The sequence below is a fragment of the Beta vulgaris genome, chromosome 3 (genome assembly GCF_026745355.1).
Source record: "Beta vulgaris subsp. vulgaris cultivar EL10 chromosome 3, EL10.2, whole genome shotgun sequence".
Classification (NCBI taxonomy): Eukaryota; Viridiplantae; Streptophyta; class Magnoliopsida; order Caryophyllales; family Amaranthaceae; genus Beta; species Beta vulgaris.
In genome coordinates this window covers 17,006,698-17,028,558 of record NC_079204.1, presented here as the reverse complement: position 1 = coordinate 17,028,558, position 21,861 = coordinate 17,006,698, and the positions used below count along the sequence as shown (strand labels likewise).

General features: G+C 34.0%; 3 protein-coding genes across 3 annotated transcripts; 1 reads left to right on the top strand and 2 right to left on the bottom strand.

The window, feature by feature from the left end:
- Window positions 1-2,380: 2,380 nt before the first annotated feature.
- Window positions 2,381-8,783, bottom strand: LOC104889022 (hypothetical protein). Its single transcript, XM_057393635.1, has 7 exons — window positions 8,529-8,783; window positions 7,914-7,983; window positions 7,635-7,794; window positions 5,395-5,476; window positions 4,771-4,988; window positions 4,585-4,648; window positions 2,381-3,170 (listed from the first exon to the last, which is right to left on the bottom strand). The coding sequence occupies exons 1-7, from the start codon at window positions 8,688-8,690 to the stop codon at window positions 2,916-2,918; spliced, it is 1,011 nt and encodes a 336-aa protein (XP_057249618.1). The 5' UTR covers window positions 8,691-8,783; the 3' UTR covers window positions 2,381-2,915.
- Window positions 8,784-13,880: 5,097 nt separating this feature from the next.
- LOC104889110 (uncharacterized) lies at window positions 13,881-14,624 on the top strand. Its single transcript, XM_010674253.2, has one exon. The coding sequence runs from the start codon at window positions 13,881-13,883 to the stop codon at window positions 14,622-14,624; it is 744 nt and encodes a 247-aa protein (XP_010672555.2).
- A 2,176-nt stretch (window positions 14,625-16,800) lies between these two features.
- Window positions 16,801-19,180, bottom strand: LOC104889021 (hypothetical protein). The gene is made up of 2 exons (XM_010674151.3): window positions 18,884-19,180; window positions 16,801-17,185 (listed from the first exon to the last, which is right to left on the bottom strand). The coding sequence occupies exons 1-2, from the start codon at window positions 19,051-19,053 to the stop codon at window positions 16,882-16,884; spliced, it is 474 nt and encodes a 157-aa protein (XP_010672453.2). The 5' UTR covers window positions 19,054-19,180; the 3' UTR covers window positions 16,801-16,881.
- Between the last annotated feature and the right edge of the window lie 2,681 nt (window positions 19,181-21,861).

The window sequence follows — 21,861 nt, the reverse complement described above, 5'->3', positions numbered from 1 at the left end:
ACAGGGGCGTCGCTTGCTTGCGGCGGCAAGACGAGACGAAGCTCCGGCGAGGGAGGGGCGGTGGAGAGATTCAGAGGTGAGAGAAAGATTGAGGCAGGAGAAGAATGTTGGGGTTTGGAGTCTGTTTTCACGAGAGAAAGAAAAAACTAAGAGGTGGGCTTTGTTTTTCATTAAACCGACAAGGAGTGTGTGTCAAATAAACCGACGGATAACTATGAAAATGGGAATCGACTGTAGTTGGGAACTTTCGACAAATATTACTCAAATAATTTTAAACAACTAAATTACAAACACATAATATAAATAACTTCATAAAATTAAACAAATAAGTATATTACAAATACAACAAAAATAAATATCCATACTCCAACTCAAATGTAATAAAAATTTTCGGAACATAATTAACTTAATAATTATAATTAGCTTCTAAATAAACGATATTGAAATTAGGACTATTACACTATCATCCGTTTAAATCAGGTTTTTCACCCACTTAATAAACCGGATGGAGCGGATGGTCGGGTGATCCACTAGATATTGCCATCTCTAGTTTCGGGCTGATCTTTGACCGATCCAAGCTCGAATAGTTTTGCGAGCCACCCTGGCTCATTAACACCCCTAAGTGCATTAAATGGGTGCCATGTGCATGGTATATCCAAGATTATTTTATGACTCATTTGCTCAATTAGAGCTCCTCATATTCTTTAATTTGCTCATTTTGGAGTTTTGCTGATAATTAATGAGCAAAAGAAATTAGCCTTAGAAGTACCATAAAAACGGTGCACTCATATATATAATAAAAATTGAACTAAGTATAAGGTCTCATTGTTTTGGATTGGGAGAAACTAAACTGAATTGTGAGAAACTAAACTGAATTGCGAAAAAGCTAAACATGAGTGAGTGTTTGAACTTAACTTAACTGAACTTCGATATGTTGAATTGAAAATAAGGCTAAAAGAACAGGACCTAAACCTTAATGTCCCACCATTATCGAGAGAAGTACGGACAGGCATAAAAATTGTACTGTAGTCATTGAAGCCCATTTTATTCAAGGGGCGTTTGGTTGGGGGGTTACAAGAAAGGGAAAGGGAATCAAGTAAGCTAATTCCCTTACTTGTTGTTTGTTTTGTCCATTTAATCATTTCCTTTACCCCTTGGTTATCCCCCCAAAGTCCTCTACATTGATTCCCCATCCCCCCCAAGGGTTTCACTTACCCTTTCTCTCCTCTAACTCCATGGTCATGTTGACCCATTATTGACCACCAATCAAACCACCACAACAACCAATCATGTCACCACAACCACCACAGTATTTCACAAAATTACCACCCAGCTAACCCACCACGACTACCAGCGAACAAGCACCCCACCACAGTCCACCACAACAGCAGCGAACCTTACCCCCACCGGCCACCACCACGAAATTATCATCGACCCCACCCACCACAATCATGCAACCACCAAAGCACCACGAAACCTCACCCCACCACAACCACAAGCCAAAAAAACCATCACAATAACACGAAAACTGCCACCCCCACCACGACGAAACCACCCCAGTCCACAAAACCACCACGTAGACACGAAACAACCACACGAACAACCAAACTCCCAACTTAGCCACCAAAACACCGCCCTATACCGGAAAAACCCACCTCAAAAATGAAAGAAAAGCAATAATAACAACGGAATTACCTTTACTTATCCTTGATTATAGTTTTAAATGGTCAAATTCGGCCATGAAAACTTCAGATCTGAAGTTTTTATGGTCGAATTTCACATTTAAAACACCAAATATGAGCTTCTGTGGTGGTGGAGAAGGAAAAGAGAGAAGAGAGGAGGTGCAAGGGCCGTGACAGCAACAATTGGAGGGGCGGCGACAAGGTTGGAGGTGGCGCAACGTTGAGGGGTGGCAACAACTGTGAGAGGCGGCAACAAGGTGGTGGTGGAGGTTATTAGGTGAGGGAGGGAGACTATTTATGGTGGAGCAATTATGAGAGTAAAAAAAAATGTATTATAACCAAACAACCCTCTTAATCAAAGGGTTTGGCTTTCCATTCTCCTTGATTCTCTTTCTTAAACCCTTTCCCTTTCCCCTTCATTTACAAACGCCCCCTCATTTCTTTTCCAACCCCACTGCTTCACTCGACACAACATTTGTTCTCACTACCCATCTTTGTACACCAAATCCTTATTTTCCATCCCCCAACCTCCACAATTACCATCTCAATCCCAACACCACCAACTCCACTCACACACCATCTGTATTCGACAAGGACACTCTAGTAATTAGATTAACTATGTTGAATGTTAGCATTTGCAAAAATGCAGAGTGAGAAGATATATATTAAAAATAGAGAAGATTATAGAGAGGAAAAGCTTTCTCATTGTGATAGTCTCTCTTTTAGATTTGGGAGAGAACAAGCATTTCAAATGCTTGCAATAATCCTCCAATTGCTGTAAATTATCCACTTTATCAGATTATAATCTTCTTCTCTTTCTTTAATTTCTACCCAGCTATGCTAAAAGTTTTACAACATCGGCAAACCATTTGCCTTAATTTTTGAGCTGAAAATCAAAGATAGAACGTACTTCTGCAAGCTATCTCAATATTATTATTTTTTTGTCTTTGCTTCAGATTTACAAGTGCATAAAGTACCCCAAACATGAAAACATTCAAGCTTACTTTTGTGAATTTAACTGTAACTGTTGTAAGAGAAATTTGGTAAAAATCAGACACACTTTCACACCAACTGAAATGATGCAATGATTATAGAACCTCACTGTTACAATGAACAATGCCTCTTCAAACAAGCCAAGAGATAAATCGTATAGGTTCCGTATCACTTTTCATGATCAAATATCAGCTTCTTCAGAAATCCGATAAGCCATGTATAAGTCTACCACTTGTGCTCTTACCAAGTGAAAGCAGGTACGACATATGTGGGATAAGCACCACATATAGAAGCAAGATCTTGTACTTTTGATGCTTCTGCTACTTTACCAAACTGCTCAAGTCCAAGTTCATTCGCATGGACACCTCCTGTGATGAATACGGACTGCATTCCAGCTAAATTTGCACCCATAATATCATGGTGAAGTGAGTCCCCTACAGCAACGCATTCCGATGCATCCACATCTGCCATGGCCATGGCTGATTCATAGATAATCTGTCCAATCATGTTCCACCACTCGCCCATTAGTCATGAAGGCAGTGAACAAGGATCATCAATTAAAAATGAGCATCTCTAAATAATTAATATTTCCTTCAGTTACGAGAAATGAGCATCTTAACAGTGGAGAACTATGTAATGGGATTTTTAAAACCCTAACTTGAACTTTTATTTTCAATGCATGCCTCTTTAACCAAAAAAAAAAAAAAAAAATGAGGAGAATTGTACATATTGGGAAATATGATCCTAACCCTCACATCATTCAACTTCAGCATTATAACATTGGCCTACAAACCTCTTTGGACATCAACTAGATGATAATTGAGGACAGAATTGCCTACCTCATTAGGAGAATATTAGGGATACACAAGGGTCCAGCTAATAATAAAGATGTTGACATAAGGAAAAGTAAGTTCTATTTAGCATTATGCCATTAGATGGGGAGAGGTATTGTTATACTTGCTCTATTTTATAGCAAGTGCAACCATGGAATTAAAACTCTCCCGTTCCGTTACAAAACGACCATCCTGTAACGGATTTTGGATTTGCCATTCCGCGAAATCCTGTTACGGAACGCCATAATAAAAATCACATAGCAAACTCCCCGCGTTAGAACGCTTTTATCCCGTTACATCCGTTCTTTTCAAACATTGGCCAAAAATATTTTATGATTTTATTATATAGCTGATGAAACATGATATTGTGATAGATTTGATTATATTATGTTGTAATAATGCTTCATAAACTAAAACAATGCAAATAAGGTTAGAACGTATTAATGTTAAATCTTTTAAAAAATTCACGCCGCATCAACCGCGAAACGTTCTATTCCGCGTTACAAGCCGTTCCCGTGACAATGCTACCGTGACCACGTTTTTTTTCCATGAGTGCAATACACGGGATGTACAAATTTAAGGAGCGCATGTGATGAGGAAAGAGTTAAAAAGAGAGACTCGTGTGGTGACGAGACAAATAAAAGAGAACCATTTAACCAAAGACAGAAGTATTCCATATGGGGTATTTTGCAACTTCTTGGAGAGGAAAGTATTGCATTTATATTAGAATAAAGTATTAGTGTATTATTGAAGGGAAAGATACATGTGTACAGTGTACTGTCAGAGAATTTGAATGGGTAAACTAGGGAGTTGGAATGAGAGTCTTTATTCATCTCTATCAACGGCTATGGGTGCGTTCTCTTCGCCTTAAAAAGGCAAGTTTCAGGTTTGATAAGCTCAAATAAGTTCAAGTGCATTCAGATAAGTTTTGACATCTTAAAAAATGAACTCAATAAGTTTCAATAAGTTCAGATAAGTTCAAGAGAATTCAGGTGAATAAAATGCACCCATAAACATGGAGAGACATTATTCAATCTACCATGATATTTATAGACACTATTAAGATATGATTTTACCTTTCCAGGCTTTCCCATCCACTTGACTTCACCGCCAAGTTGTTCATATTTCGCTGCAAGTGTTTCCTATAGAGAATCATTTACAGATGAGAAGAAGATTTTAGTAGGAATGGTTACGAAACTAACAAGTCAGTGAGTGCTACCATATTTGAAGAAGGCAAAGCTTAATACATCAAGAAAACCTTACCAGGCATAACTCTTAAAGCTCTAGCCTCAACAGTTACATAGTCTGGATTGGCCACAACCATAGGGATGTTTTTAAGAGCACATTGTTCCAATATCTTTTCGAGTTCCTCCAGTTGCTTAGGAACAACAGATCCAGAAGAAAGTCCAAGTGCTTCAGTTCCATGGGCCAAAATGAATTCAGCTTCTTCAACATTGTCCACAACCTTCAGGTCTAAACCCTGAATAAGCGGCAAAGAGCAAACTGATTAGTATTATCGATAACCATCTATTATATGCTCATTGAGATGTTTCCAGAAGTGCATCAAAGAGCATAAACCTACAAGTATACATAAACCATTTGGTAGATGATAGAGAATAACAAGTTGGACGCTGAGGTCATAAGACAAAAGGGTGACATAAAAGGAAAAACATGGCACTATGATTTTTCTTCCTCCGGTGTATTTGAAATCCATTCACCTATAGAAAACATCTTAAGAGAAGGGACAATAAAAGAAATTATGATTTCTGTGAGCATGTTTTGTAATTGAAGGTGTACAAGCTGGCCAAAATTTTGTTTCGAAGTTCTAAGGTCCAGCGGGTGGGGGAGGGGCGTTAAAGGAACAATGAATCAAACGTGTAACATACATCAAGAGATATAGCACCCCGGTCACTCCAGGTTAAGTGGATGCATGACCTTCCGAGAGCTGCAAACCAAGCATCATCTCGCCTGTCCATAATGAGAAAGAAGGGAAACCCAAGCAAGAGTTTATACTTCAGATGACAGTCACAATATTAGAAGGTCTAAGCCAAGACTATCAATGCAATACTGCCATCAAGAAATCAATTGTAAACATGAACCACCATTAGAAAGATACAAAAAGAAAGCATGGTTAAAAGATGTCTAAGCCAAGAATAGTAGGGGAGCATACATTAATGGCATGTGCATCTTAGTGCAGCTGCTTATAGAAGATGTGAAACCAGAACCCAAAAGCACAAAATCAGGTGTTCAGGAGCTTTCTTAACACATTACAATTGTTCTACCATATAAAGAAACACCTCGTGTTTGGTTTCACGCAACATGGTTTTGGTGTGAATGACAAAGGAGCAGAAGTAATTTTTATGTCTCTACCATCATATTGATATATATGCACATCTACAAGCCATATATGTGTAATCATAAATACTTTAAAAAAATTATAAAAAGTCCCCAGGCATATTCTTGTAACTACATACCTCCATCTAAGTCTTTTGCCATATCAAAATTAGTTGAAAAAGTTAGATGAGGACATGTCTTTACAAATATCTCCACAGAAGAAGCATGCATCTATCCGGTAATGTTTGTAAGTAATCAAAAAAGATGGACTACTCGAGACACATTTGAAGTGAATAAATAATCGTCATGGCAAAGAGGCTTTAAAAAGAATAGCTGAAAAGCTACTCTTTAATGCCAAACGGCATATTAGAGTTCTTATTTTTGTGTGTGTGTGTGTTGTCACAACAGATATCTCCAATGACGATATCTGAACTAGGAACTTCGGTAGTAAGAAAATGCTACTGAAGTACTGATAATGGCAAGGAGGTATAGACTACAGATAATTATACTACTGTACATGAATTTCTCTTCCTTTTGCAGAACTATTCCACAGCATTTGGGTAGCTTAAAGCCTTAAAGTAAGTATCTAACAGATCCAGTTCTCTAGACATAATTGTTACCTTTTAGATTACTCCATTTTGGTATAAGCAACAGCAAAACAACAACCTCGTGTGGCTCATGATATTGGTGGCCAGTGCGTTGGTAAGGTTCAAATGTATGCAGCCTTATGCCCTCATCTAAGCAATTGACACTACTAAACCCAGTATGCTTCCAGATATTCCTAGCTACCCATGTACAAATTCCTTTTGCAATATCGTACAACTAAGGAGTCATCAAGAGATGTAGATCAAAACATGGACTTAATAGAATTTACAGCAGTTTGCTAGAGTTTACCACTGACATGAGCTTGTAAGTAGGACATCAAACTTAAACTACGCAGAGAAATTCAGAATAGGAAAGCTCCAGATCTACCATCTGATAGGCTAAAACCAGTTACATGTCCACTAGACATAAAATGCTGGAGTATGTCAACATGGATGACTTTATGCTGAAAAAGTGACGAATTTTCAAGAAATCGTTTTGATGGCATCCGTGATTATAGATATCTGCTATTTTAACTTTTAAGTAGCAAATATCTTGTTAAGTATGCCTGGCCCTCTAGATTTCATCCAGACATGTAGAAGATGCAACATATTGTTGTCTCATGAAGAAGATATCTACAAATTTAGATACAAAGAAAGACCAAAAAATTGACATTAACTTGTACACACTTTGTTGTACGCTGGCACTACTTATGTAGATGCTACTTGTTAACCACTAGTCCACTACATATGCATCAGCATATGAACTATGGACCGTAATGCTTGATAAACATTACTTATGCAATGGTTCTCTATATTATGACCTATTTTTTCATGATCCTATGCATTAGGTGGTTCAGAAAAACCAAATGAAAGTGTGTGTACAAGGTTGGATATTGCATGATATTATTAGTTGCTCTTAAGAGAAGCAAATGTGAGTATTTTTAGACACCTAGACCATTAGGCAATATATGCTTTAGACAGAACTGCATGCCGTATGATGCATGATTTATATCTATGATGCAGCAACACTCCTTGATGCTTATGGATGAAAAAGTTTAATGATTGGCATAGTCACATGATGAGCTCCTCATCTTCTACTCGCAAATTCTCACAGGACATTTACCTCTTGCCTGTTCTAATACTGTATGTGATAGTCCCTATATGACAGTTATATCAAATCTATATCACAAACTTTAAGATACTCAAACCTTTCCAGGTATTGATGTGTTAATTCTCCACTGGTTATGGAACCTAGAAAGAGAGAAGGATTAAATCCCAGATTCTTCAACTTCTCAGTCGTGACAGATGCTCGTCTTGATGAGTTACTTATAACCACCATCTTAGCCCCAGTTTTTGCCAGCTTTTCCACTGTTACAAAAATATAATTAAATTTGACCATCAAAGCCACTACCGAATAAACTCGAATGAGCACATGGATCAACAAACTTGCTTACCAAATGCTTAAGAAGTAACCAATCATAACATACATGTTGAAATAGCACCTGGGTACGGCTTTTTCCCATCATGAAGAACTCCAAACTGATCTAGAAACCAAGCCTGCCAGCAAACCAACAAACAATAGATATCAAAACCAATTTCTTTATATCTGTCAGTTACCATCATATTGCCGACTCCTGAATCTTAATTAACCAGCTCATTACTCTTACAAACTCATCCCACTTCGAACTTCTAGCAATCAAAGAACACATAATACTCAAATTTCCGCAATTTTGTCATAATACTCACATTTAAACTGCTCTTCACGTCTGATTAGTACAGAGAAAGATGTAAACTACCCATAAATATATACTTCAAGATTGATCAAAATTCATAATATAACATGCAGATCACTCGAAATCAGGCTGTTATTCCCGCTCTAACTAGCAGAGAGAGAATGTAATTTACCCAGAAAAAAATTCATAAAAAAGAACCCAATTCATTGCACAACTAAACTAATATCATGAATTTAATTATAGGGAAATAGTCAGTCAAACAAAAGGTGTGAGATGAGATTAGTACTTAGACAATTAAAGTAGAAATAAACAAAATAATTTGATTGCATAATGAAGAAACTAAATGATGAAAGAATGAAGAGGGGATACTTTAAAACGACGAGTTTCAGCAAGCTGTTGAATGCCAGAAGAGAATTGGAAGAGCTGAGTATCATTCACTGAAACGCTACTGCTACAGTTAGGCACCATCTTCTGAGATTCGAGACCACAGAGGGACAAATTTGGTGGAGTTGGGGAGTACTTTAGGAACATAACGATATTTTGGTTCTTATTGTTCTTCCCAAAAAAAAAAAAAATTGTTGAGAAACAAAGGGAACAAAATATTATAGATTGAGAATTTGAAAGATAGCAAGGAAGTAATATGAATCTGGTGCATACTAACTTAGTTTACACCTTATCTATCTCACGTCAGTTTTAATGATTACAACAATCCGATTTTGCCGCGTTCAGTCTTCCGCTCTTTTCTCTCTGCTGATAACTTCTCTCTCCTCTGATAACTTCACTCTTCTGATAGTGTAATTTTAAAATAATATAGTGTATTTTGAAATAATATAGTGCATTTTAAAATGATATAGTATATTTTAAAATCATAGTGTTTTGCTGAGTTTTTTGGCATGATAGTGTTGCATTTATAGAGTATATTGACATGATACAGTGTATTTTGAAATGATATAGTGTATTTTGACATGATAGTGTTTTGTTATGCTTTTTGACATGATGGTGTTGCATGATATAGTGTGTTTTGACATAATATAGTGTATTTTGAAATGTTATAGTGTAGTTTATTTGTATATTACACAAAATTATCATAATCGATCGTTATCGTGTTTGACATGATAGTGTATTTTGACATGATATAGTGTATTTTAAAATGATATAGTGTATGTTTGTTCTGAACAACTGTTTTTGTTAAAATTTTAGGGCGAGAGAATCTTATTGAAGAGAGAGAAAATCGCGCGAATTTTGGAAAGCGGGAGTGACTAGTTTGTAGGGGGCACGTGTCTAGGCCTGGTCCACACTATCATTGAAGAGCTTATTGCATGAGCTTTGTCCATGAAAAAATGCTTCAGAATTTTTTCTGTATAGTTTGATTGATAGACAAAAATCTCATTTCTCAAATGCTCCATTTGCAAGCCAAGGCAAAAAAATTTCCTCCCGAGATCTTTCATCTCAAACTCTTTCATCAAGTACTTTGCAGTCACTTCAAGTTATCTAGGAGTTCCAATAAGATTCAAATCATCGACATAGACATCAATGATGGCGAATCCTGATTTAGATCACTGAATGAATACACAAGAACTGGTTTGATTATTTTTGAATCCTTCTTTCAATAGCATTCACTTAGACGATTATACCACATTCTTTTAGATTGTTTTAACTTATAGAGTGACCTTTTCAATTTTATTGAAAACATCTCCTTGGACATGTGATTTTCTGGTAATTTTAGTCCATCAAGAACTTTCATATAAATATCTGTTTCAAGTGAGCCATACAAATATGCACTCACTACAATCATCAACCTCATTTGCAATCCTTTCGAAACTCATAAACTTACCAGAACTCTTATTGTAGTTGTATCAACTACTAGAGAATATGTCTTATCATAATCAATCCTTGGCATTTGCCAGAAACCTTGGGCTACTAGCCTTGCCTAATATCTAGTAACCTCATTTTTTTCATTTCGTTTTCTCACAAATATTCATTTGTACCCAACTGGTTTTACACCTTTTGGTACTTGGGCTATTTTCCGAATACCTCATGTTTTTCAAGTGATTTCAATTCTGATTGAATTGCTTCTTTCAATCATAGCCAACTTTTTCTGCGGCGACATTCATCTACTGTATTTGGTTCTATATTATTTTCATCATATGTCATTTCAACCGCTATGGAGTAAGCAAAGATTTCATTCAAGACAACATCTTTTCGATTCCCTTGTTTCTTTGTATAAACATAATTAATTGAAGTTTCATTGTTGTCTATGCTTTCATGTTCTTTTTATTCTGGAACATGCTTATCTTTATCTTTGTTTTCATCATGCTCCGTTGGAGGATTTATATTAATTTCGATTATTGTTTTGCCTTTCCTTTTCATTTTTTTCGGTTTTGAGTCTTTAGAATCAGGTGGTCTACCGCATTTTCGGCGTGCTATTGGCTCATTTTTAGTGGCCTTATTGTAATACCCCGACAAATACCTTTTTAATATTAAACTTAATTAGAGAATTATCAAAATATTATCTCTCGTGTGATAACGTATCAACTTATTCAGAATTTTGCAGTGAAAATAATAATCAATAAACTTTGAAACTAAAACTTAGTCAACCCCACAAGTCAAACCAACATATAACCAAAAGTTAATCTCAAATGCAAAGTCAACCACAATAGACAAAGTCAACTATAAGATACTGACAAGCTCTCCACTTTCCAGAACCCATGATGCATCATCTTCAAACCTGTAAACGACGATATTCTATTGATCCCGAGAGACTACTCACCAATTGGGTCATCATAGGATCAATAAGGGATAGCCTTGATCAATACACACACACGCAAAACATGTAATCAGCAAAGCTCAGTACTACATAGTAAAAAAATATAAAACCTAACATGATACTAATAAACATTAAGAAGGGATAAATAATAATATAAAAATATTGTAGACTGCTTTTACTGAACTAAACTCCACAACTAATTAATAAATTAATTAATTTAGATGGAATAGTCAATGGAACGAGTTATCTAAACCAAAACCAATCATCAGCAATTTAGAAGACGAAGTACGGGTGCGACTCCGTACTCCCCTGACCTACGATATCGAGGAACCCATAAAATAAAAATAGGACACGGTGATCAACCCGGTCCTAAGAAAAGCCATGGGCTACCACCATATACTCAAACTCATACTTGTCCAACCTTTCAGACGTGCACAAATCTAAAGCTATTGCTATTCGCGTTCCACTTTACATGATTAATAATTTATTCACTTGTTATGACTCACAAGTAGGACAAATAATATAATCACCAAGAATAATAAACTTCCATATTTATCTTAGAATTAGATAAGGGGATCATCAACTTAGCAACACAAGATTAATTCCGATATTAAATTCATAACCTTCTTTTACTTGTTGAACTAAGTCAACAACAAACCAACCTTTCATAGGTGGTGAATAACCAACTTAACTTACCAAATAAGGCCCCCGCTCCTCATAAAGTAATTAAATAATTCAAAGAGAACAACATGATTCAATACCAACATAAATATTAATCCCCCATGTGAATTGATAAAATAAAGTTCCCAAATCTCATATGCTTGCATCGATCTTCCATACAAACATAATATCATCATCGTAATCAACATGCTTCACACAACAACATAAAACATGCAAATCGAATTGAATATAAATTACATATGAACTAAACATAGTTCCCTATACATGATACTACATGATTCCCATCCTTAGGCATGATACTAATCCAACCAATACATAGTTATGTACACACATATGTAGACAAAACGAGAGACCACTTTCACAAGCTTAAAAGTCGCCTAAAGATAATTCTCCGTCATAAGCATCCTTACAAAATTTACAGCAACTTATAATATAATAAAACCCTTTTTAAACATACTTAAACATAATCAAAATCATAAGAATACTCAATTTCATAAACTATAATATACTACTATAATTTTCCAACTTATAAAGCTTTGAAAATCCACGCTTTGATACTTAAAATCTTAATTTAAACATAATAAATTAATCTAAAATTTAATTACTTTATTACATAAACTACATAATTTTAGTTTTATATTTAAATCATCAAACTATAACTTTAAACATAAACATATTAAAATAATTCTTAAGAAAGAATATAAACTTTGCATTAAATATAACTTGAGGAGGAAGAAAATTAACCAAAGAAGGAGAGGAGGGAGGCTCGGCGGCAAAAGGGCGACGCAGGGGTGTTGACGGCTCACCGACGGTGGCGGTTGGGGCTGCTGCCGTCGATGGGAGGAGGAAGAAAACCGAGAAAAAGGAAGAGAAAAAAAGAGAAGAAAAGAAGATGAGAGGGCCGAAAAAATAGAGGGACAAAGAGAGAGAAAATAAAATGTGTTTAATGTGTGGGGAATTGTGTAATAAAGGATATTTATAGGTTCCCCCATTAGGGGTCCAATGATGAATTGGGCTTCGATGGGTTAGTTCAATGAAGATGTTCATAGGAAAAGCCATAAGGTTTGGGTTCCTTTAACCCAATATTAAAATTCTTTTACTTCAACTCCACTAGTTTAGTTATAAAGTAATTTTTCAAAGCATGACTAAATAAAATTTTTGATTACTTAAAATCATTAAATAATTCTTTTGACTTTCAAATAGTCAACCTTTTAAGAAATAAATTATATAAATAATAAAGTATACTAAAATATATATAAATATACATTAAAATATATTTATAAAATTCATACATTTACGGGGGATTACACTTATTGTCACTAGGAATTTCAATCCGTGCCAGGGTATTCTCAGCAGATACATGTAACTTTATCACTTTCTGAGTATCTGTGAATCCATCTGGCAATTGGTTTACAATACTTTGCATATGAACAATTTTCTTGACTTCTTGTTTACACGAATTTGTTCTTGGGTCCAGAAACGATATTTTCAATGTGTTTCACGTAGATTCTGTTTTTATGTTTTGTGATTCCACTTTCTCTCCCCCTAAGGATGGGAATACCAACTCATTAAAATGACAGTCGGCAAATCGAGCCGTAAATAAATCTCCAATTGTTGGCTCTAAATATTTGATAATTGATTGAGAATCAAATCCAACATATATTCCCATCCTTCTTTGTGGAGCCATTTTAGTACGTTCGGCGGAGCAATAGGTACATGTACAGCGCACCCAAAAATTCTCAATCCCAATAGACATACAATAGTCATTAAAAGTTTGGGATGTGAATTCCCCACCATTGTCTAATCTTATTCTCTTTATTATACGATATGGAAATCAAGCTCTTAATCGAATTATTTGAGCCAAAAATTTTGAAAATGTAACATTTCTACTTGACAATAGATGTATCAATATCATATAGAGTAAAAAATGAAATTAGAGAAAGAAACTCTCTCTTCTCCCTAAAATTTCAAAATTTTCCGCGAAGTTTTGCACCATTCAGCTTGTGCTGAAGCTATGACAATTGGTGGTAGCTCAAAGGGAAATGGCCAACATTCAAATAATGACAGGGGAAGGCAATTGTTTGCAATAAAAGGAAATCTAGGTTGATTAGGGGAAATCGATCATTCCTCCATTGGTGTGGTCTGAGGATTTTGGATCTGATTGTTCGATTCATGAAAGAATTCATCAACAATCTGTGGAAGCTAGGAAGGCAGCTGATGAAACACTAAATGATTGGATTAATTCACGAAGAAGGCCATAGAAGGGATCAAAAATGCTTGAGAAGGATGAGCGATGGAGTAAATCATTGTTTCATGGTTTAAGAGATGAAGGCCTAAATCTGGAAGGTATGAGGTCAAATAATACTAATGATGTGATTAAAATTACTAATGAAGATGTATCTGTGGAGGTTAAGTTCTGGAATTCGGCTATTGCTTGTTATATTGTGGGTGCTAGACCTCCATATCATGTAATATGTACTTTTGCTAGGAGGATATGGGGGAGATACAATATTGATCGAATTGCTGTAAGGCCAAATGGCATTTTCTTAATAAGATTTAAATATATTGTTGATAGATTGAAAGCACTTGAGCTAGAAAATGTGATGTTTGATAAAAGACATGTGGTAGTTAAGGAGTGGACTGTTGATCTCAACTTAGATTGCGTGAACACTGACTTGGTGCCGATTTGGGTGCAACTACCTGGTTTAAACATCAAATATTGGGGTGCAAACACATTGATGAAGTTGACCAGTAGAATAGGGAAGCCTATTAAAACTGATAAAAAAACTGCTCGGAAAGAGAGGTTTGATGCTGCTAGAATTATGGTTGAGGTGAAATTTGGTGCTGAATTACCCGATAGGATTGAATTTGAGAATGAAAATGGTGTACTAACTACACAATCAATTGTGTATGAATGGAGGCCTGTTAAATGTGATGAATTTGGTGGCATTGGCCATGGTGGTGAGGCATGTAGAAAGAAGAAAGCTGAGATTCAGGGTGCGTTCTCCTCAACTTAAAAAATTAAGTTTCAGGTCCAATAAGTTCAGATAAGTTTAGATAAGTTGTAATACGGTCCAATCAGGGCAATAAGTTTCAATCAGGTCTAATAAGGTCCAATAAGTTCCAATCAGGTGCAATAAGTTTCAATCAGGTGCAATAAGTTTCAATCAGGTCTAATAAGGTCCAATAAGGTCCAAATAGTCAATGTTCAATTAACATTTGTATTATTGTTCATTATTTTGTTATTCATAATTTCATATCACTATTAGCTGATTATGTTATTATTAGAATTTTAATTAAAGTACCACAATGATTATATAGTATTATACTTGTATTAGTGTCTATTATTTTATTAAATATTTGTATTATTGTCTATTATTTCATTATTCATATTACTATTAGCTGATTATGTTATTATTAGAATTTTTTATTAAAGTACCACAATGTATAGTATTATACTTGTATTATTGTCTATTATTTGATTATTCATATTACTATTAGCTTCACGTAAATGAAAGTGGAGTGAGAATTTTTCATATGTGCCAATTTTAACTTGTTAGCAATAAATGGTAATCAACTTTTGATTTTCTACTAGTGTTTTATAAAATCAAAACAAGACTATTAGATATATTAGTGGTGAAAGTTATGTATAAGAAAATATATAAATAGTAATTTTTTTTTGTTAAATTAATTATCATAAGAGATAATTAATAATAATTATTTTTTTAGAGGACGAATTTTAATAATATTACTTCATAATAAATTTTGAGGGGTAGTATTTAAGTTAAGGGTAATATTTATGTTATTAATGGTCAATTTTTTTTTGTCTAATAAGGTCAAATAAGTTTCAATCATGTCCAATAAGGTCTAATAAGTTTCGATCAGGGCCAATAAGGTCTAATAAGTTTCAATCAAGTCAATAAGTTCTAATCAGGTCCAATAAGTTGAATCAAGTCCAATCAGGTTTAATAAGCTCAGTTCAGGTTCAATAAGTTCAGTTCAGATAAGTTTAGGGCCAATAAGTTGAAGAGAACACACCCTGAGATGGAGAAACAGAAACAAAAACAAAAGAAAAAGCAGGTACGGGTGGTGAAAGCTGCTGGTCCAAGCAAGATTATGACTACTAAAACAGATCAGACTTCTAAGATAGGGATGCAGGAAGGGGAATTAACATGTAGTGTGATTGATCACCCTCTTATTGTGTCTCATGAAGGACCAGTTGGTCAAGTTAATGTAGATGCTGAATTGGCTAAGTTGCATAATGAAAATAATATGCAGTGGGTGTGTGGGAATGGTGGGGCACCTCAGTCTAGGGTGAATGATATCATTCTCAATGGATAATATTGGATTTTGGAATGCTAGGGGGTTGAATAGTCCATGGAAACACTTTGATCTTAGGAATTTCCTCCAAAATCAAAATGTTGGGCTATTTAATTTGGCTTCCTTGAAACTAGGGTGAAGACTGGTAACTTTGCAAAGGGCTTCCCTAGAGTTGTACTAATTGGTCCATTGTCACTAACTACTCTTCTCATCCCGGAGGTTGAATATGGTTGGTGTGGCTACCCTCTTGTTTTAATGTTGATGTGAAATTGGTGTCAGAACAGATGATATATAGTGATCAACACTTGACGGCTGTCAACACTTGACGTCCACTGTTTCAAACCTGAAACAATTAATATTATGGTTAAGGTTACAAGGAACTTAGAAAACAAGAGCATTTGTTATGCTTCTAGGTGTTGCTTTTTGATGATGATCAAACCTGTATTTAGACCTTCATAGAAGTTATTGACCTACTTTTCCATGCTCAATGCTTCTATAGATTTCTCATATCTTAATTGATCACCTTCCCTGGATCAGATTTTAACTCGATTGATCAAACCGAAAAATAACTCTTGAATAACCACATTTTGCTTCGTATTCTAACGCCAAAAACTCGCTGACTTAATCGTTGATCTTGTTGGTCTTCATTGAATATGACTAATTGGGCCAAGTTAATGACTTCTATAGGTCCTTTTTAAGGGCCGAAACAAAAATGTTTATAATAACAGTAACACATAATGATAGAAAAAAGTAAGACTTAAGGTTCCTAATTGGATGGAATTTCTTTCCACCGTTGTTAAAAGAGTTGGATTCTTGCATAATAAAGTACAAGTAGATTATGTGCCAACATATTTAAGAACTTGTAAAAATCAATGAATGAAGAATATATAGAGTATAATATTGCTAATTGGTTACTTAATATGTTTACAAAATTACCCTCCATAGATAAAAATCTTAAGAAGGTTGGGAGGGAGGTGGTAAATCTGATGAATCCTCAATTTTGGGTTGGGAGGGTGGGGGTAAATTATCTGATGATTCCTGAATTTTCTTTCCTTTCTCTTTCTGCTTGGCCATTGCTTGTTTCATAGCTTCCTTTCTCTTTTTACTGGCCATTATTTTGGCTTGAACTGCACTTACATTTGGATCCTTTTTCTCCCCTGCTGGAGGTGGAGGTGGTCTTCTTGCTGCTGCCCATGCATTCTTCTCCCCAAATTCTAAGCCCAAAACTGCACCAGCTATTCCCAACCCAAATATATTCCTGCACCCACAGTATATAGTGGTTAAATTATATAGAACGATAAAGTATAATGGAAGATTTTTAAATATACTTCTTTCGTTTCATAATACTCGCTACACTTTTAATTGTCAGATATTTCACATTAGTACTTGTTACACTTCCTTTTTGGGCAATAAACTCTCTTTATCTCTCTCCTCTCACATGGCCCCTATTCTTTTTACTCTCTACCTCTCTCTTCTCCAAAAACTGCGTGAATTAAGAAGTGTAACGAGTAATATGAAATGGAGGAAGTATGATTGATCAAATGGAGGAGTAACGTATTGCTAACTGTTATTTCAGAAGAAACTACGGGGAATAGAGAAAGTTTTGAAATTCACGGCCAAATGTCTTCGTGCTATATAAAATCATGTATGATAGATAGTCCATAGTTGTACCTTTTCTTTCCCACATTCTTACCATAACTCAATCTAAATATAAGTATTGTGAGAAATCCAAGCATAACTTATCATTCTCGTTATCCCAATTCATCTACCACTTCCTTTTTAATCAGTGGCGGATCTTAACTAACTATTTAACATGAGCCGAGTTAATAAAATTAAAGTTTTAGTGTAAAATTTTAAATGATAAATAAAAACACTAATACACACCAAAATATTAATATACTATTATTAATGGCTATAAAGAGCTTGTAGCTAATGTAATAAATCAAAATCTCAAAGGTGCAATTTTTAAGAAAGTGTTTCAATTTATTTGTTTGACCATTAAGAAGTGTTCAAGGAATTGAGTAATTTTTTTAAGAAATTGAAGGTATAGTTCATTAGCAACTAAATAAATTACTCCAGTAAAAAAAACTAAATAAATTACCAAATTGCTTTCTTAAGTCACAAAAAAAAAAGAGAAACTTATATTTTATGATTGTTGGGAATGAGTTTGAGGAAAGAAGAAGTACTATTACAGTTAAATAAAAAGAAAGTTTTTCAGAGAAGAATAATAAAAGATCGTACAATCAATGGAAAAGAATTTTCTAAATTAGGCAAAAGAAAAAAAGAAAAAAGGAAAAAAAAAAGAGAATTAGCATTTAAAATGAAGAAAAATTAAAAGGTACTGTTATATCAAATTGCTTTCTTAAGTCACTTCAGTAAAAAAAAAAGTCCAAATGTAATGCAAGGTTTGAACTTGCAACCTCTAGGGCTCGAACTTCCTTTTACACTTTTCTTCAAGGCCATTATGCCACAATTTGTTTTATAACATAAATTACAATCTACTTAATTTATCTTATACAGTTATGAGGGGCCAAGCCCCCACCCACCCCAACAATAATCCGCCCATGTTTTTAATAGTAACTTAATTTATTATTTAATTTACAGAAATGTCATCATTTATTTACAAAAATACTATGGAGGAACACTATTCATTCCTCTCTAGGAGGATCTAGCATTTCTCCGGATGTGTTAGTAATTACATTATATCATCCACATTCCACCAAAAGTCCACAATGGTCACACTCAAAACGTATTGCAATTTTTTTGCAATTGTGGAATGAATAAATCTATTATGCTCTCCAACTACGCTATATACACAAATAATAAACCGGCTCGGTTTATAGATTAAGATAATATAAATTTACATATGATTTCGTAAGGAAAGTCTCATGTCAATATTTACAAACTACGACGACTAAATTGACAAGAATATGGGATATTAAAGTAGAAAAATTACCTCCTTGAGATAGGGGAGAGGGTAATTGGTGCATCAAGTGAGGTATTTTGCTGAGGCACATCCGAACATGGTGAAGAAATTCTGTTAGGCTTGATGGGTAACGTTGTTGATGATCTTGTTGTTAATCTGGAAATTGGAGTGGACGTTATTGTGGTCAATGCTTGACTCATTTTAGTTTCAAAAATATTGGTAATTGTATGCTTTCAAATTTTTAGCTCTAAATCAAGTGGATGATGACATTTTTTTTATTTTTTCTTTGCGATGCTGCCTAGTATATTGTTCACAGAAAACTAAAAGCACAAGTTAAATGAAAATAGATATGTTGTGAATATTAGATGGGATGTCTATTGGTTGGTTTCAGATAAGGTTTTCATATTGTGTGGACCCTTTGAGCTTTTATATCTTACTTTGAACATGTTCTCTTTTTTTAGTTTTTTTATACTATAAATGTAATTTGCTTATGTGTTTTTTTTAGGTAGAAGGGCTTGAGGAATAACAGAAGGGAATCAAGCAATGAAAAAGCTAACATATTCTCCCCCTCAAAATTTAAATAATTGCAAATTATTAGAATAAGTGGTCTAATTTTAACATAAAATTAGACGAATCTAATACTGAATTTTTCTAACAAGCTCATTCTATTTCACTCTAACCTAACACTATTCTAGGTATCCCTTCTCTTCTCCTTTATTTGTTTTCTTGATTCTCGGAGACTCGGACTACAACTGATAATTTCAAAAAATAACTCGGTAGTCTTACGAAACGGATTAAACTAATCACTAAATGGGTTAAACTAGTTACTGAACGGGTTAAAAATATCATTACTGACTTTAATTTTTTTAAATTTGATCAAATTTTACAAAAATAAGATGAGAAGAACATAACCCTCACAATTAATGCCATTTAGCTATATGATGACATAAGGATATAATAAATTTGTTGGATCGAGGAGAAGATACTAAATCCAAATTTTCAAAACCGAGAAGAAAAAAATTTAAAAGTTGGTTGATAACACTTATACTAATGTAAATTTAGTATAATCTTTATGCTCAAGAATAGCTTTTTTTAGAATAAAGGATGAAAGTTTTAATGTGAGAAACACGATTTAGGGTGCGATCTCCTCAACTTAAAAAATTAAGTTTCAGGTCCAATAAGTTCAGATAAGTTGCAATAAGGTCCAATCAAGGCAATAAGTTCCAATCAGGTCTAATAAGGTTCAATAAGTTCCAATCAGGTGCAATAAGTTCCAATAAGGTCTAATAAGGTCCAATAAATTCTAATAAGGTCCAAATAATCAATGTTCAACAAACATTTGTATTATTGTCCATTATTCTATTATTCATAATTTAATATCACTATTAACTTATTATGTCATTATTAGAATTTTAATTAAAGTACCACAATGATTATATAGTATTATACTTGTATGTATATTATTTTATTAAATATTTGTACTATTGTCTATTATTTTATTATTCATAATACTATTAGCTGATTATGTTATTATTAGAATTTTTTATTTAAGTACCACAATGTATAGTATTACACTTGTATTATTGTCTATTATGTGATTATTCATATTACTATTAGCATCCGTCTATTTATTGTTAAGTTCTGTGCATCCGTCTTATCTATTTAACCACAATTTGCTACTAACTTCGGTTAGATTTTCACTCAGCTCAACTTTTTTAAATAGAACAAACAAAAGACGGGATATGATATATCACAATTTAAAACTTAAGGCAATTTTGGTAAAATCACAAAAATTTTAATGCAAAATGCAATGCACCGAACTAACAAAATGTAGAAAGTCTATTATCCATAACCCCTAGGTAAGTCAAACTTCCTTCAAAAGGATCTACTTTTCAATTCAACCAATCATTTCTTGGAAATTATATTTCCTGGATACTGAAGGTTCCTGAAAAGCTATAGTTCAAAAGTTCAACCAATTCATCACATTTAAAATTTGACAGCTCTTATCACAATGAGAATTGAGCTCTTACAATACAAAATAGAACATTTAAGAATACAAAAACGAATTTTTTACTGTTGAAATAGAACATAGCAAAAATTTACTTACGAAAACGGACATTTTACTGTTGAATTGGAACATTATTAGAATTCATTTACGAAAAAGATTATTATATTGTTGAAGTGGAACATTACCAGAATCCAATTACAAAAATGAACATTTTATTGTTGAAGTGGAACATTACTAGAATTCAATAACTTATAGAACATATGTTTATCAAATATATAACATATATTTAGGAAAAATAGAACATATTTTCAAAGAAAATAGAACATATTTTCAAGAAAAATAGAACATATTTTTTGGTAAAAAATAAATTTTAAAAGAACATTTTTTGAAATAGAACATTTACATATCAAAAATTAAACAATGTTCACAAAAAATAAAACATAATTTTACTGAAAAATAAACTTAAAACGAACATTTGTTGAAATAGAACATTTGCTTATTCAAAATAGAACAATTTTTACGAAAATTAAAACATATTTTTTTATTGAAAAATATGCTTAAAATGAACATTTATTGAAATGAACATTTATTCATCGAAAATGACAATCATGTGGAAGCCCTATGGTTGGAGCTCCCACCACCCAACCTCATGGTCGGGAGTTCAATTCTCATCAACCCCATAATTATGGTGTTTGTGTGGATTTATGCATCTGGGTATAAATCTCCAGTTTTCAGTCTCTGAAAGTTTCTTTATGGGTTGGAATCCCCTTCTTATCCCTAGCTCATGAGGGTTGAGCCTGCTTGGACCAGTAATTACCAAATCAAAAAAAAAAAAATTATTCATCGAAAATGAAACAAATTTACTGGGTGTATAGTGTCCACCGGACTCTTGGGAGCACAATAGAATTTTCACTGAACTATGACTCTCACCAGCTAGAAAAGGTGAGCATAAACGCCTTACGGGAGCACCATAACTTTATTGCCCAAAACCTAATATATA

Excerpts from the sequence above, each read along its gene's own strand:
- LOC104889021 (XM_010674151.3), bottom strand. The coding sequence starts at position 19,053 with ATGAGTCAAGCATTGACCACAATAACGTCCACTCCAATTTCCAGATTA. Across the intron at positions 17,186-18,883 it reads CTCTCCCCTATCTCAAGGAG|GAATATATTTGGGTTGGGAA; the intron begins GTAATTTTTCTA and ends CTGTGGGTGCAG.
- LOC104889110 (XM_010674253.2), top strand. The coding sequence starts at position 13,881 with ATGCTTGAGAAGGATGAGCGATGGAGTAAATCATTGTTTCATGGTTTA.
- LOC104889022 (XM_057393635.1), bottom strand. The coding sequence starts at position 8,690 with ATGTTCCTAAAGTACTCCCCAACTCCACCAAATTTGTCCCTCTGTGGT. Across the intron at positions 7,795-7,913 it reads CCCAGGTGCTATTTCAACAT|TGGAAAAGCTGGCAAAAACT; the intron begins GTATGTTATGAT and ends TTTTTGTAACAG. Across the intron at positions 3,171-4,584 it reads GGATGGGAAAGCCTGGAAAG|ATTATCTATGAATCAGCCAT; the intron begins GTAAAATCATAT and ends ATGATTGGACAG.